Here is a 16177-nt window from a genome sequence, read left to right as displayed (position 1 = left end):
TTGTCAGGTAAGGCAGACACATCAAACAAGTTAAATTTGGGTAGCTATACCTCTCAACTCCCTATATATCTGGTAGCTACATAAGCTGTAATACAAAATTCATTCTCCTACCAGGCAATCACTATTCTATTTCCTGATATTAATCTAGTTAATAAAGGTAGATAATTTTAAACCAATTCATACAATATGAATTGATGACTTTACAATGTTTAAATACTTTCAGGAAGACCTAAATTTAAGTGTTCTTAAATCGAAACAATGCACTTAATAAACATCACTTTTGTAATTCAGAAAATAACTACCAGTGAATGCCTATCCTTCGCTGAAGGCTAGTAGGCTTTTAAAAAATCTATTAACATTAATGAACAATTATTAACACAAAAGTGGAAACATGAAAACTTCTAAGTTTTTAACTTGTTGCATATTGATGCAAATATTCTATAACTAAGGTTGTTTTTATTTACTCAACATGGGAAGTAATAAGTTATTTAAGACTGATTTTTGTCACATAGGTTAAAAATTCATAGTTAGATTCTGACAGAAGTCAACAGATTAGGTGGAAAAAGACGACTGCCTATAGTATATTTTAAAAAGAAGAGTCAACTGTATGGATATGTATTTTAAAAAAAGACAAGGATGATTACTTGTCCTCCACAACTTAATAACCATGCAATATTTACACTTATAGTCTTTGATTCTTCCCCCTGTGACTACAGCAGCAGTTTGATTAACTTGTGTGTAAAAAAACCTGTTTACATGCTTCAGAATACATAAGTATTCTGTTTACATATTTTAATGTTAACGGAAATAACTATAAAACACGAAACCAAAAAAAAAGAAAGCATTGTTTTAACATTTAAATTTGGCTGTAAGTAAGATAATTTCTTCTTTCCACATATTGCAGATTTGACATAGAAATAAACATGAAATTTTATATAATCATGAATAAACTATAGGACTCTATAACCAGGTTTTATTTTGCTATCTTATTGATAATTGATATTATATTCTCCCATATTAACCAATAGAAAAATCCCACAAATAAGTTATTATATCTGTTTAATACTGAAACAATTGATTATAGCTATTAATGACATTGACCTATCTTTTCAGTAAGGTTCATAGAAAGAAAAACAGACAAACAAAAAACATGGATAACATTTAAAATAAAACTAAGTGCAAGGTAACCTCAAAACCCTAAAATATAGGCAGGTGAGAACAAACCACTAACAACAGGTCTAACAGACCTTCATGTTATCAGCCGTTCTGAGGTAAAAGCAAAGGGATATCAACTGGGCATCCTCTGGATCTGATAATAAATGCAGGCTTATGTGAGACAGCAGCCGAAACTTAGACGGGTTTTGTCCCTAATGATAACAGGTGAACAAAATATATCAAAACTGATAGCCTCTATTTCAAACTGAAATAAATCATTGAGAAAATGATACAAGACATAAAAGAATAATACAAATCAGATTTTGATGTGAAGTGACAATTCAGGGAAGATTACAAATGAAAGAAAAAAAATAATTTCAGAAACAAAAACTAAACTAGAACACAGGAATGAATAAAACAATAGGCAATTTAAGAGAAAGAGGTGAAAAAGGAAACTTTTAAAATTCAAAATGAAAAAAGAAAAAGGGATTCACAAGAAAGTGACGTACAGTGACAGGCAAAGAAGATTCAACATGAATGAATAAGATGAAATCCTAAACAAAGTCAAAGAAAGGGGAAAAAATACTTAAATTCAAGGAAATGTTCTTGAAATTTAAAAAGAGATGTGAAATTACGTAATGAAAGAGTATACCACATATTGAAAACATCAGCACTGTTCAACCAACACGAAGACACATTCTAGTAAAAATTACTGAAGTGAAAGAATGAAAAAAAAAAAAGCATGGCTACCCACAGGCAAAAGTGTCATTGTCAGCCTCAGGTTTCAGTGATTCTAGTCTGCTGATAATGCTCCTACTCTTTCTCTCACATTCTTTCTACTTGGAATCAATGAAGAGTTTACTACATTAATCTCACCAAACTAGGATTAAGAAAAAAAAAATTTTTTAAACATGATTGACAAAAGCAAAAATAAATAGGTTTAAAAATCAGGTTACTTCTGCTTGAACATGATATGCTGAACACCACATGTCCCACTGCTCTCTTATGAAAGCCAATTAAAATGACAAAAGATTAAAAGGGCTAACCCATTTAGAGATGACAGAGATGGGTCAAGGAACATTGAAAGCTGGAACACAAACAAATTAGTGGAATTGATTTAGCAGATGAAGTTTGAAGTCTAAGTGCTTACAAAAAGATGAAACTAAAAATCAACTTGTTTCTAAACTGTTGAACCTTAGCAAGGCTCAATAATGAAGACTCCAGGTTTCTCCAGATTCAGGGTGCAGAGGCAAAACATGAAAGCTGGTCTCCACACAAAGAGGATTCCCCATTCTCCAACCCTAAAGAAGACTATGACAAAATCGGAGCATGAGAACCTGAACTCAGGTGTACAAAGGCAGAGTTAAGGGATAAGATAGTCTAGTAAAACCATGAGTGTAAGTGGGAGCCTACGTAATGAAATGTAGACATCTTCAGCCAACCGGAGAAAAGTCAATTTCATCAATTAATGAGCCTCATCCATAAACACTGGAGTTCTAATCTGTTTTTTAGTATGTTTCTCAGACATGAAAGCAACAAACCATAACGAAAGATTTAAGAAAACTGGAAAGAACATCAAAGATAGAGAGCAAAACAAATAAAAATAGACTTGAAAGAGAGATGGCAAGAAGTGGAAGAAAATTTGACAACCAACACTAAAATTCACCTCAAAAGAGGTAAAATGTTAGAGCCGTGAAACTGTCAAGCACAAAGCCAAGGCAAGGACCAAGCAAGGCCTGACAGATCTAGCAAGTAAAAAAAAAAAAGAACCCTTTTTAGATTCAGTCTGTTTTATTACTTACATATACAGTGAAAAAGAGTATTCAAGGATGCTAGCTCCCCATAGCCCTTGTAAGTGGCAGCCTCAAAAAAGGACTTGTAGATATTGCCACCAGCCACCGCAGTCCCATCAGCAGCCAGGGCCAACCCCCACTATGTTCTTTAACATGGCTGTGAGCAGCGAGCCTTTGGTTCACATCTCCTTCGAGCTGTTTGCAGACTAAGTTCCAAAGACAGCTGAAAATTTCATGCTCTGAATATTGGGGAGAAAGGATTTGGTTATAATGGTTACTGCTTTCAAAGAATTATTCCTGGGTTTATATGCCACGGTGGTGACTTCATAGGTCATAATAGCACTGGTGGCAAGACCATCTACAGGGAGAAGTTTGATGACAGCTTCATCCTAAAGTTTACAGGTCCTGGCATCTTGTCCGTGGCCAAGGCTGGATCGAACACAAATGGTTCCAGTTTTTTATCTGCACTGCTAAGATTGAGTGATTGGATGCAAGCATGTGGTCTTTGGCAAGGTGAAAGAGGGCATGGATATGTGGAAGCTATGAGTGCTTTGGGTCCAGGAATGGCAAGACCAGTAAAAAGATCACCATTTCTGACTGTGGACAAGTCTAATAAATTCGATTTGTGCTTTGCCTTAATCATCAGACCATTTTTTCTGTAGCTCAGGAGAGCATCATACCACCTTGCTCTGCTCTCGGTATCCTGTCACCTTTGTGCTCTTGTTGCAGTTCTTTGGTTGTACATTATCCTCCCCTTCCAACACTAGATTGCAGTTAAGTCTATGATTATGAAATAAAAACTCAAACACCAAAAAAACAAAACAAGGGCTAGATGACAAGGCAACATGAGTAAGGGGACACTTTCTTGAAGAGATACTAATGCCATGATGCAGCTAAGCAGTAGTACAGTCTGGAATTATGCCCTAATATGGGAAAGATAGAAAAAAAAACATGCATGACAGGAACTAGGGAGGCAGATGGGAAAACTGCAAGTGATATCCTCCTGTAAGACAGGGAGCCTCCTGCAATATAGAAAGGCAGATCAGAAAATGCATGTATGACAGCTCTTCACAAAACTATCTTATGATGTTCCTGGGAGGATCACAGGATATTTCTCAAGACTTAGGTCAGCCTGCAGTTCAAGCTTTGGGGTATGCCACTGTGGATATATGCAAGGTTATCAGTTATGGTTTTTTCATAATGGTTAAGTTATGCTAGTAACCTGGATGGGCTTTTAGGATATACCTGAGTGTATGGATTAGTAGGAACATCTTTTAGTGTTAAGGACTAAGGACTAGTGCTTGGGACAAGTGCACACTACTAAGGCTGAAGACATCATCAGTTGCAGCTATCATTCAAGATTTGGGTCACTTTCCTAGTCAAACATCAGGCTTGCTTAAGGTTAAATGGAAAATTAGGTGGTCATCTTTTTCTTTCCTCTTTTGATTTAGCTACTATGCAAACATTGCCTAAAAAGCTTCCTTAGTCTGACAAGGAATTAGGCATAACAAGTTACCAGCACTCATATCTTTATTAATCAATCTATTCCATGCTAAAATCTACATTTAGGATCCCTGGGTTCAAGATTATGAACAAAACTGAATACTTTAAAGGCACTCAATAAACACTTGTGAGCTGTTGATTTAAATGTTAGTTTCAGATCAATATATGGTATTAGGCATTAAAAAAAAAACTTATTCTCTAGCGCCATGCATTCTCAAAAATCTCTCAAGTCTTTCAACATGAAAAAAAGAACAAAAAAGAATGAAAATGTTGGTTTTCCAAGGTAGGAATCTAAGTAGTCTCTAATTTGTTCAGCTCATTCTACCTCACACATATCTACTCCGGTCAAATGTCCTTTCATCCATTCTGCTCAGTGAATGGAACAAACGATCCTTCATAAAGGTAGTGACTTTAATCAACTGTAGCACTCAGACCTCTTCCTATTATTGCTATAAGTTTCTTTTTTGGGTGCATGGTCTGGGAATCTGCTATAAGTTTGATTACACAAATGCCAGCTACTGCATTTTATAATTAGTAAGCAGCAATAGCTTATTCTGCACTTTTTTCATTATTTTAACTTAACTTAAATCAGAATAAAACACATTTTCATTAATCAATACTTTTTCATCTTAGTGAGTAACATTGAGAACTCACTATTTAAGTCATATCCATGTTTATCAGCCCAAGAGAAGCATTTCAAAATGATATAGGTCTTTGTGTTTCGTTATAAATGTTCAGGGAGGAAAAGAACTGGAAGGAAAGGCATGATGAAGAATGAAAACAAAAAATGAATTTATAATAAATGTTTAAACTCCAATGTTTAATAAATGCCTTCTATTTCCATATGAAACCCTCTAATAAAATTAACATAAAGTCACAAAACACAATCCCTAGTAGTTTTGTACATAAGGAAAATTCTCATACAACATCAGTACAGCATGGCTTATAAATAAAATGACCTATATTTATAATCAAATATAAAAACAGTTCTAAATTTATATTCAAAAGAAAGAAAAAGATGACAAAAAATTAGTTTATTTTACATTAAGCCTCCCTACCTATTTTAGTGTGAAAGAACAGCAATTAGTGAGAAGGGAGGGAAACATCCCTAATTATGGCAGAATGTTTATTTGTAAAAACTATTCAAAATTACATTAGTTATGACATCAACTTATCAAAGGTCCCTGAAATTAATTTCATTTTTGGAAACGTATCAAAAGCCTTCAGTTCCAGAATGATAGTCTTTATTATTTTTGATTCATGGAGTTATAGTACACCAGATTTTCAAGCAAAAATATAAGGTGAAATGTTGTACAATAAAAGAATCTCTTTTTCCTGGAAGCTTGGAATATAACTGAAAAATACCACTTTTCTAGAAAAAACAAACATCATGTCCAACAGTATCAAATACCTGTTAGTGTGCCTTGTCTGCTATATTAAACTTGGGCAATTGATTCTACATCACTAATAATTGCCTTAAGTTTTTTATTCTTTTATTAAAAAAAAGTTCTCCTAGGTCATTTCAGATCTCCAAGCCTTATAATAATAATAACAAAAAAGTCACTCAATTTAACCAGTGAACCCACACCCACAGAAGGCATCTTTAAGACAGTACATATTTTAAAAGTGCATTTAAGCAAAACTAAAATTTTTAAATTGTTAACTCTAGGAACAATAATTTAATATTCTATTGTAAAATATAGGTAGCCTTAAGCAGAACATGCTTGGCCAATCTTTCTTAAGCCTTAAGATTTGGTGCCAAAACATTTCAAAATGAAAAAAAATACTGTGACTCTTTGCTAATGGCTATTAAGATATTAATTTGCAGACAAAGTAAGAACTCAACTAACCAAGTATCCTGACTATGCAACTACATTTGTCATGAATTCATCAAACAGTAACACACACACACACACACACACACACACACACACATATATATATAATATAAAAAACAATCATAGGTATTTTAGGCCTAATATCCTAAGATCAGTTTACCTAATAAGGGTTACATGAAAAATGTCATATAAGATTCAAAATAAACTTTAGATACAAAATTATAACATGTGGCTTTGTTCAAACACACCTAAAATTAAAATTAAAATTAAATAACTAAGCTGGCTTTTTCACATCACCAGCTTTCATTAGAGCTTTAATAGCTCTTGCTCTCATCTCAAGTTCTAGCAACTCCAGCTGTTGTGCAGAAGGCTGAACATCTTCTGATGGAGGTACAGTCAGGGTGGCTGCTTTGGCTTCCTTTGGGCTGGACTCTGCCAGTCCCAAAATCTCATTTACACTTTTCTCAATGTCCTTCTCCAGGTCATCTATCTGATCAGCTTCATTTTGGACTATATTTTCTGAGACTTCAGGAGCTGCTGCTTCTTCATTGCATGGTCCTTCTATGTCGCTGTCATAAGCATCTGCATTTATACTTAGTACATCACTATCTTCTCCTTTGCCTGTAACAAACAAAAAACAGGAAAGAACCATGTAATCCAAATGCCCTGACAAAAATTTCCTTTCTATTTATGATTAAAGTGCTGTTTTGACCCCACCCCTCCATGGAGTCCTAAACATATTTTATAATCCTCATCCCAGTCCCTCTGTCTATGACTCACTCAACTTGGAAAACAGATCTCATTTAATGTAAATTTTAATATATTTTTCATTCTAATTTAACAGAACATACAAACAAAAAATTTATTTCATCACATGTAATTCCATGATCTGTTTTCCTAATAAAGATGTCATAAATTGGGTGGGCCATGGTGGTTCAGCAGGCAAGAATGCTTGCCTGCCATGCCAGAGGACCCGGGTTCGATTCCCGGTGCCTGCCCATGTGAAAAAAAAAAAGTAAAATAAAAGGGCAGGCCACAGTGGCTCAGCAGGCAAGAATGCTCACCTGCCATGCCAGAGGACCTGGGTTTGATTCCCGGTGCCTGCCCATGTAAAAAAAAAAAAAAATATATGTCATAAGTTTTATATCACAGTGAAGCTTCTGTATTACAAAATGAAAGCTGATTGCGGAAACCTTTTCAATAGATGATTGCTTATTATTGAAGAAGTAAATTTTACTTCCAGAAGGAGTTTAAAATACCTTGTTTTATAGACTATAAAAAAAAGGAAGAATATCAAGGGTAACCTGGACACCACATGTATTGCAATTACCCCAAGACTTTTCACATGCTTTTTTTTTTTTTTTTTTTTTTTTTTTAGAGGGAGGAAAGGAAGGAAAGACAGAGAAGGAAGGAAGGATGGAAGAAAGGGAAACATTTTTAAACATTTTCTTGTTTTTATTATATTTTGTTTGTTTGTTTGGTTTTTACATGGGCTGGGGCCGGGAATCGAACCGGGGTCCTCCGGCACGGCAGGCAAGCACTTTGCCCGCTGAGCCACCGCGGCCCGCCTTCACATGCTTTTTAAAACACTTTGTTCCAAATATATAAATTAAAGGAGAATGCCTAAGACCATTTTCTAAGATAAAATAAGTTTTCATCAAGAGAAATTTAACTAGTAAAGTTAGTATACCATAATTTATTTAAAAATGCATTTGTAATAAAACTTCTATAACTGAATATAAACGCAGATAATGGCTCTCAACCACATTGGCTCTGAACATTACATAAGTCCAGATGTCATTTATAACATGGAGTATTCACTTATACCTCCAACTTACTTATTGTTTAAATCTTTTATATATATATATAAGTAATGATCCCTAAATTATTAGCTATTTTGTAGAGGGAGGGGGAACTTATTTAAAAAACAGAGACTGATAGATGAAAAATTCTGATAACAGAATATGGAAAAAGGACAAAATAATTCTACTTCATTGGTTTTCTAACAGACAATTCAATGACCTTGACTGATTTTCCTATCCTTACAATTCAAATAACAATCCTATACCAACATTAAAGTGAAAAAATCAAACTATTTTTGCATTCAAAAACAAAAATTGTGGGCGGGCCACGGTGGCTCAGCAGGCAGAGTCTGGCCTGCCATGCCGGAGACCTGGGTTCGATTCCCAGTGCCTGCCCAAGCAAAAACAAAACAAAACAAAAAAACGAAAATTGTAGGAAAAAAGCTGCAATTTTAATTATTGATGCCAAAGAATATTTTATATATTTTCCCAAAGCAGCAACTATTCAAAGAAGCAAAAAGAAAAATTACAGGAAAATGAATACTGATTTTTATCTATAAGTTTATAGCTTGAGATGGAAATAAATTCAAGAAAAGAAGTACTAACTTGTTCATAGCTAGCCTTGAAAAGTTACTTTTAGTTTCTAGTAGGCTTTAATACAAAATTCTAAATCTGTACCCACTGACTCTGAATGAAAACCTGCAGGTTGTGCAAAGCATATATAAGTTGCTGAAACTATTATTTGTTTTTAAGACTACAGGTTATTGCTGATAAAAAATCAGGAGCAAAAAAAAAAAAAAAAAAAACTGGGTGGGTAGGCAGTGAGAGAGGGTCAGAAAGTCAGGATACCAGAGTCCTAATTCTTACTTTGCCTTCAAATATGTGAATTGGTGCCAATTTCTTAACTTTTCAGAAATTTCCTTCTGTAAAAAAGCAGGCAACTCGTCCTGAAATATCTCTATGACAAGAAGTTCAGTCTAAATAAAAACGTAGAAAATTTTAATACTTTAAACTATTTCCCCCTTTTTTTTCTTCCTAAGACATAGCTACCACTTATCTTTTACTTAATACATTCTTCACCTGGATAATAATTTTTAAAAAAATGTCCTGTTAGAAGCAGTAGATAATGAAAGATAAGTTACAAGCAAGCAAATCCATGCTCTATTATTTTTTTTTCACCAAGCAACCTTTTTAGCAACAGACTGTCTAGAGAAAAGAAATACATTTGTAATGTCCATGCATTAAAAGTGAAGCTAACTTATCTTGTATCCAGAGACTGGTGTGTAATAACACAAGTATATGCTAAATCATAAAATCTGAAGTAGCTACATTTCTATAAAATGAACTTTCTTTGAATCTATATTCAGATAAATAAAAATAATAACTAAACTTAGAGATATTCTTTTGAAATAAGTAAAGATTCTACACTAGTGGATCCTGAAGACTTATGTGGTAAATCTTTTAGCTGGATGTCACTGTCATGTCACCACACACCACAAGCCTGCAGTTTCCAACAAGAGACACATCAGTGTACATAGATTTTTTTTTTTTTTTAATGGGAATGTATAGTATGTTTACTTTCTTTTTCTGGGAAGGAGGTCAGAGCTCTCAAATCCTTTTCAAATGGCTAAGAACTGTTGAGCTATAGACTCTCACTTAATTCAGATCATTCTTTTAAGCTTTTTTATACTAGCTTATTTAACAACACACACACACACCAAAGTAATCACAGCAAAGAATCTCTCTGCCCTGAGTTTCTGATAATAAATCCTTATTTTATAAGACTATCAGCACCAGAGATTCAGGATCAAAATGTTTATATACACCCTCTTAATGTTTCAATGGAAAAAATATATAGATGAAGATTAAAAAATTTTTTTTTCTGAGTTTGTCTCAAACTTTTTTAGTTAGCAGAAGGGGGCCTAAGCTTTCTCTATTTTTATATCAGAAACTATACATATTCTATCATGGAAGAAATGTTGTTCTATATATTTTGTATTCTCAGTTTACATGTACAGTTATCCAAAAGCCAAACAACTGAGCTCTCCATAACAAAGTATTGCTCAATACACTCACAGATTTCACCTGTTCGTTATAACTGCATCACAGATGCCAAAGCTTTGTATAATAACACATCTAAAATAGTACAGAACAAAGACCTTATATCACAAATGCAAAAAACAAGTGACTTGTACAATATGACATGAAAAATTATTTGAAGATCTAGGTTATACTTCAAGGCTTTTCACTATTTCTCAGTTTTATTCATTCTACTGAATCACTTTTTAAAGCATTATTTGCAAACATATGAATATATTTCCAAAGATAATTCACTCTCATCCTTGGTCTTAGGGTTTTCTATTGATTATGACTCAAAGTGGAAGAGGCAAAACTTGCACACTTTCTAAAGAAGTAACTCTACCCTAAAATGCTCACTGAAATTACTTAAAATTTCAGAGTGGTCATAGTCTATCCCTTTTCATCCCCACTCTATGTGTCCGTATATGTGTACGCATTTATTTTCAGGGGATGGTAAATACCCATTGAAATTACATGAGAATTCCACAATCATAGGAACATCTTCAAGTTTCTACATGGGCTTAAAAGTCTGAATAAGAGTAACAAATCAGCCAACAAAGTATATTATTTTAACTCCTCTGAATAAAACCTTATCAGTAATAGAAAGGTAGCAGTCAGAGTCCTATCTATTTTAATAAAGCATCAGAAATATTTTTTTACAAAGTTATGTTCAAAAACTGCTTCAAAAACAATTAGAAATAATCAAATGGCACCACATGGTAAAAATCTCAAAAAAAGGGAAATTTAAAATGTTTCTATCAATCTGTGAACTAAAGATGAATGCTGTGCTTTACAAAAGCACTAACTCCATTTAATTTTTTAAAGACTTTTTTTTAACATGAAATATACACAAAAAAGCAATAAATTTCATTGTACATTTTAACAATTAGTTATAGAACAGATTTCAGTCTGGTAGGGGTTACAGTTTACAATTTCAGGTTTTCTTCTTCTAAGTTTCCAAGACACTGGAGACTAAAAAAAATATCAATATAATGATTCAGCAGTCATACTCATTTGTTAAATCCTAACTTCTCTGTTATAACTCCTTCTCCTTTGGTCCTTCTCCCAATCTTTAGGGATGTCTGGGTTATGCCCATTCTAAACTTTTCATGTTGAAAAGGGGTATCAATAATATGGGATAGGGGGATGGAACTGATTGATACTCTTGGAGAGACAGGCACCTCTAGGGGCAGGGTTTATCTGGTCTAAGAACCATATGAAGGTTTTGGGTTTCTGAAAAGTAAACTTGGCGCGTGCAACTTTTTGCAGGATCTCAGATAAAGAACATCCAGGGCTCTAACAGGGACGGTTTAGGTTGGGGTTTGGTAAACCTTGGCAATTAGCAACATTTAGCTGAAGTCTGCATAAGAATAGCCTACAAAAATAGCCTCTCAACTCCATTTAAACACTTAGCTACTGATACTTCATTTTGTTACATTTCTTTTCCCCCTTTGTTCATGAAGGTGTTGTCTATCACATGGTGCCAAGGCCAGGCTCATCGCTGGGAGTCATATCCCACATTGCCAGGGAGACTCACATCCCTAGACATCACATCCCATAGTTAGGAGGGTAATGATTTTACTTGAAGAGTTGGTCTTAGAGAGAGAGAGCGAGTCTCATCTGAGCAACAAAAGAGTTTCTCTGGAAGAAACTCAGGCATAATTAAAGATAGGTTTAGCTTCTCTGCTACAGAAATAAGTTTCATAAGAGCAAGCCACAGATCAAGGGCTTTAACCCCATTTAATTGTTTTTAGCTTTTCTAAAGGCCTAAAGAAAAAAAAGAAAAAAAAAGTTTCAGGCATGTTTAATATTAAACTAAGTTATTGAAATCCATCAAGGAAAATGAGAGACAGGTGGGTCTGAGATAAATGTAGAATAAATAAAAATGTAATTAAAATGATAAAAAATAAAAATTCAGATTAGAAACTATAAGACATAATCAAAAGTGGCTCAGGGAAGAGAGCAAGGAGAAAACTCAATCCAAGTTAGCGATGTCATATAGCGGCAAAATAACTAAGGTAATGTTAAGAAAATAAGAGCATCTGTCATATTCCTTACATTAATTCTGCTTCTTTATATATTCAGTAAGACAAATTTCCATTAATACTACATGCCATGTACAGCACTTCAGAGAAAAGCAATACAGAAGCAAAAATGGAGCAAATAACATATGAGAAAAATTCAAGGAATTAATTTTAAAGAGCTTGGGTAGGCAATAGTGACAGGAAGACATATAGTTAATTTTTTTTTCAACTAAAAAGTAACAAAGAATGCAGAGAGTTATTGAGCATTCATTTTTTTATGGTTGATCCCCTGACCAACTAAACACCAATGCACATTTTATTACATTTCCCCTGGTTTATATAATTTCAATATTTGTCTTTTCTTTCATTTTCCTGCTACCAACTTGAGTCACACTTCAGTCAAACCCTGCACCCAAGTAGCAAACATGTTCTAAAATAACAAACCAATCCATCTAGGTTGTAAGTATATAGACAGCAAAATGAATCAATCAACTACCCAAATTTATCACTGACATAGGCAAATATAAATGGAGTAATTTATCAGAGAAATATTTGTTTATATAATTCAAGAGGCATAGGTATGAACTTGGGATAAAACCATAAAGGCAAAATATTCAGCAAATAAATAGAACACCCAACACGTCTTATCCATTTAATTAATAGGAAAAAAAAATTCACCTACACAGGATTCCATCACTTTAAAAATAATATACTTCTAGTACATGCAATAGGAAAACTAAAAAGCAAGTCCCTTATTCTTATTATCATATACAACAATGCTCAATGCATGAGGGCTATAGGGGTTCTCTCAGCTTGGTAATGGAAAACTATTTTATGCTTAAGTTTGCTTTGTGTTAAAATAAAAGTTTTAAATAAAAATTTAACTTTTTAAAAATAAAACAATGAAAGTAAGTAAAAAATGCAAGAATTATTAATCATATCAAAATATTTCAAGTTATCAAATTTAAAAAAATTTCAAATACATTATGTTGACATCCTTAAACCTTGAGATTCTATTTTGCTAATAAATCAACCTATCAGAAATGGTTCTAATGAACAAAATGAAAGCATATTTAATACTATGCGATACTGCATTCCTGTGAAATCTCTTGAGAGTGAATTATTAAATTAAGCTGACCCATAGTACAGGGAGAATAGGAATACCTTCTAAAGCCCTGTTTAAGATGGCAAATTAAGCACACATACCTACTTCAATACCTTGCCAAGAACCTACTAAAGTGAGAGAAGAGATATCTGAGATAAAATTAAGAAACATTAGTTTTTCCTAAGTAAATCACAAAATAGAGAATCCACAAAGAAAAATATTTAAGAGATTTTGCCAAATAAAAAATTTAAGACATTGGAGAAAGGAAATACACCACAAATAAAATCATGACAAGGACAAATGAAAAGAAACTATTAGCAAAATGCATTTTTTAAAAAGGATGAACGTAAGAATAGACAGAGGTCTAGGTAACATTAAGCAACAACTAAAACCATAAGCAAAGGGTAAAAATGGGTCAAGAATTCACAGAACATGAAACACAAAGGGCCAATAAATACATGAAAAAAATGCTCAATTTCACTTCTATTCAGGGAAATGCAAATTAAAACATAAATGTATTACTTTTAATCCACTAGTACAAAACACAGGGTTTTATCTAGCTGAAATAAAGTTAATAGATTGGTAAGATAGAAAAATAACCAAGAAACATTAAGTAAAAAATGTAAGCTGAAGAGTAATAATCATACTCATGATTAAAAAAGCATAATTAGGTGACATCATCAACACGGAGACTTAAAACATCCCCTGGAAAATTCTCCCCTCAGAAACATCTAATAAAAGGACAAATCTCACTTGCTTGGAACTCTGGAGGAAGATATACTGCTGAAGGACTCCACAAACATTGAATCAAAGAAAAACAAACAAAAAAAAACATAGGAGATCTAGGACCCAGACCTGCCAGTCCAGACTCCTCCCCTCAATCTGTCCAGGAAAGCTTAGGAGTTGCACAGAGGTAGCAAGGCCAGGGGACCTCCTGCCATGAATTCAGATCACAGAGTCACTCACAGCAGCGAATTAGAAACCCACACATATCCAAGCATAGGGACCCAAGACTGAAGAGACAGGGTAGAACACAAGCAACTGGCAAGTGAGTACACAGAAAAGGGCCCTCAGGAAGTAAAAGAGACTGCAGTAAAACTGTTGGTAAGACGTGCACACACTCACCCTGGTCTTCAATTGCGGGCCCATGTAAACAAACAAAAAAATGGACCTTTTTTGAATGTTATGATATCATAATGGTGAAGTAAATGGAGGCAGAAAAGCCTCAGGGGAAAAAAAGGGGGGGGGGTATGGAGGGAACTGAACTGTAGTGAAACAGGGGGTGATCCAGAACTGAAAAGTATAATGAAAACTGGGCTGAGTGAGGGACGGAAGCTAAATAAATCATAGGAGCTGGGGAGAAAATTCTGCACAAAAACAAACCAAACAGATCAGGATTCCTGAGGAAGGAACAGAGGAAAGGAAGCTTTCTCCTGAAGGTGAAACTATTGCACATAAAAAGGGCAATCTTGACAGCTGTACCACATATCTAGGGAAAGTATCAGGTGTAGAATAACTGAGAAAATCTGAAGTTAAATGCGGGCTACTCTAAAGGTCTAGTGTAAACTGTATCAAGCATCAAAGAGGAACCTTTACACATACTCAGTATACAATAAAACATTATGCAAAAGGAAGAAACTGACCTCCAGTTAGCACATCAAAATAATCAGATACCCAGATACCAGCAAAAAATTACATGCCAGACCAAGAAACAAGAAGATATGGCTCAGTTAAGGGAACAAAATTAAAACTTCGGGGGAGACACATAATTAGGAACAATTAATCAAAAAAGTTAAAAAAATTCTCTCACATCAATTCAAGGAGATGGAGTAAAATATGGATAGAAAAAACTAATGGTGGATATAGAGCTGAGGATATTAGGAAGACAATGTGTGAGCAAAAAGAATTAGAAAGTTTAAAAAAGAAAAATAAATTATGGGAATGAAAGGCACAATAATGGAGATTAAAAATATACAAAAGGCATACCACAACAGATTTGAAAAGCAGAATAAACAATCAGCAAACTAAAAGGCATGTCAACTGAAGTAATACAGTCAGAACAGATAGAAAAAAGAACAGGAAAAAAAAACTGAGCAGTCTCAAGGTCTTGAGCAAAACCATGAAACATATCAACAAACGCACCATGGAAGTTCCAAAAGGAGAAGGGAAAAAGGGAAGAAAGAACATTTGAGGAAATAATGGCTGAAAATTCCCAACTCTTATGAAAAATTTCCCGACTCTTATATATGTCCAAGGGCAATATACTCCAAACAGAATAAAGCTTAACAGACCTACTCATGAGGCATATACTAATCAGAATGTTAAATGCCAAAGAGGGAAATCTTAAAGCTGCTTAGCAAGAGAAGAGCAATTTGTCACCTATGAGGGATCCTCAATAAGACTAAATGTCGATTTCTCATCAGAAACCACAGGCAAAAAGGAAGTAGTATGATCTATTTAAGGTGATGAAAGAGAAAAAAAAAACTGCCTGCCCAAAATTCTTTATCCTGCAAAAAAATGAAAACATTTTTAAAGGACACAAAAATGATGGATGGCTTATAAAATATTCACAGATAAATAGAAACTGAGAGTCTGTCAACAAAAGACATGTGCTCCAAGAACTTTCTGCAAAGAAAAGAAAGGAAAAAGAGGCTCGAAGCAATGTGAAGTTCAGTAAAGTAACCAAATGGGTACATGTAAAACCCAATAGTACTGTATCCTCAATATATAACTCTACTGTTTAATTTCAATAAGAATTAGAATACAAGTGAATAAGAAATAGCCGTATTTCCTGATAAGGTAATATAGTAAAAAAAAACAACATAAAGAGGGGAAACTGAGGGATATGGGAAAAGAGAACATCTCTGCTGTTGAAGTT

At 34.0% G+C, this 16177-nt stretch overlaps 1 protein-coding gene across 1 annotated transcript in view; it reads right to left on the bottom strand.

The window, feature by feature from the left end:
• Positions 1 to 5678: 5678 nt before the first annotated feature.
• Positions 5679 to 16177, bottom strand: part of CAAP1 (caspase activity and apoptosis inhibitor 1) — a 65261-nt gene continuing 54762 nt past the window's right edge. The window contains exon 6 of the mRNA XM_077148006.1: positions 5679 to 6910. Within this exon, the coding sequence (XP_077004121.1) occupies positions 6564 to 6910 (347 nt within the window). The 3' untranslated portion in view covers positions 5679 to 6563. The remainder of the gene's footprint in view (positions 6911 to 16177) is intronic.

The sequence above is a fragment of the Tamandua tetradactyla genome, chromosome 2 (assembly GCF_023851605.1).
Source record: "Tamandua tetradactyla isolate mTamTet1 chromosome 2, mTamTet1.pri, whole genome shotgun sequence".
Classification (NCBI taxonomy): domain Eukaryota; kingdom Metazoa; phylum Chordata; class Mammalia; order Pilosa; family Myrmecophagidae; genus Tamandua; species Tamandua tetradactyla.
Note: the sequence above shows the minus strand (reverse complement) of the source record. Positions and strands in the feature narration are given on the sequence as shown.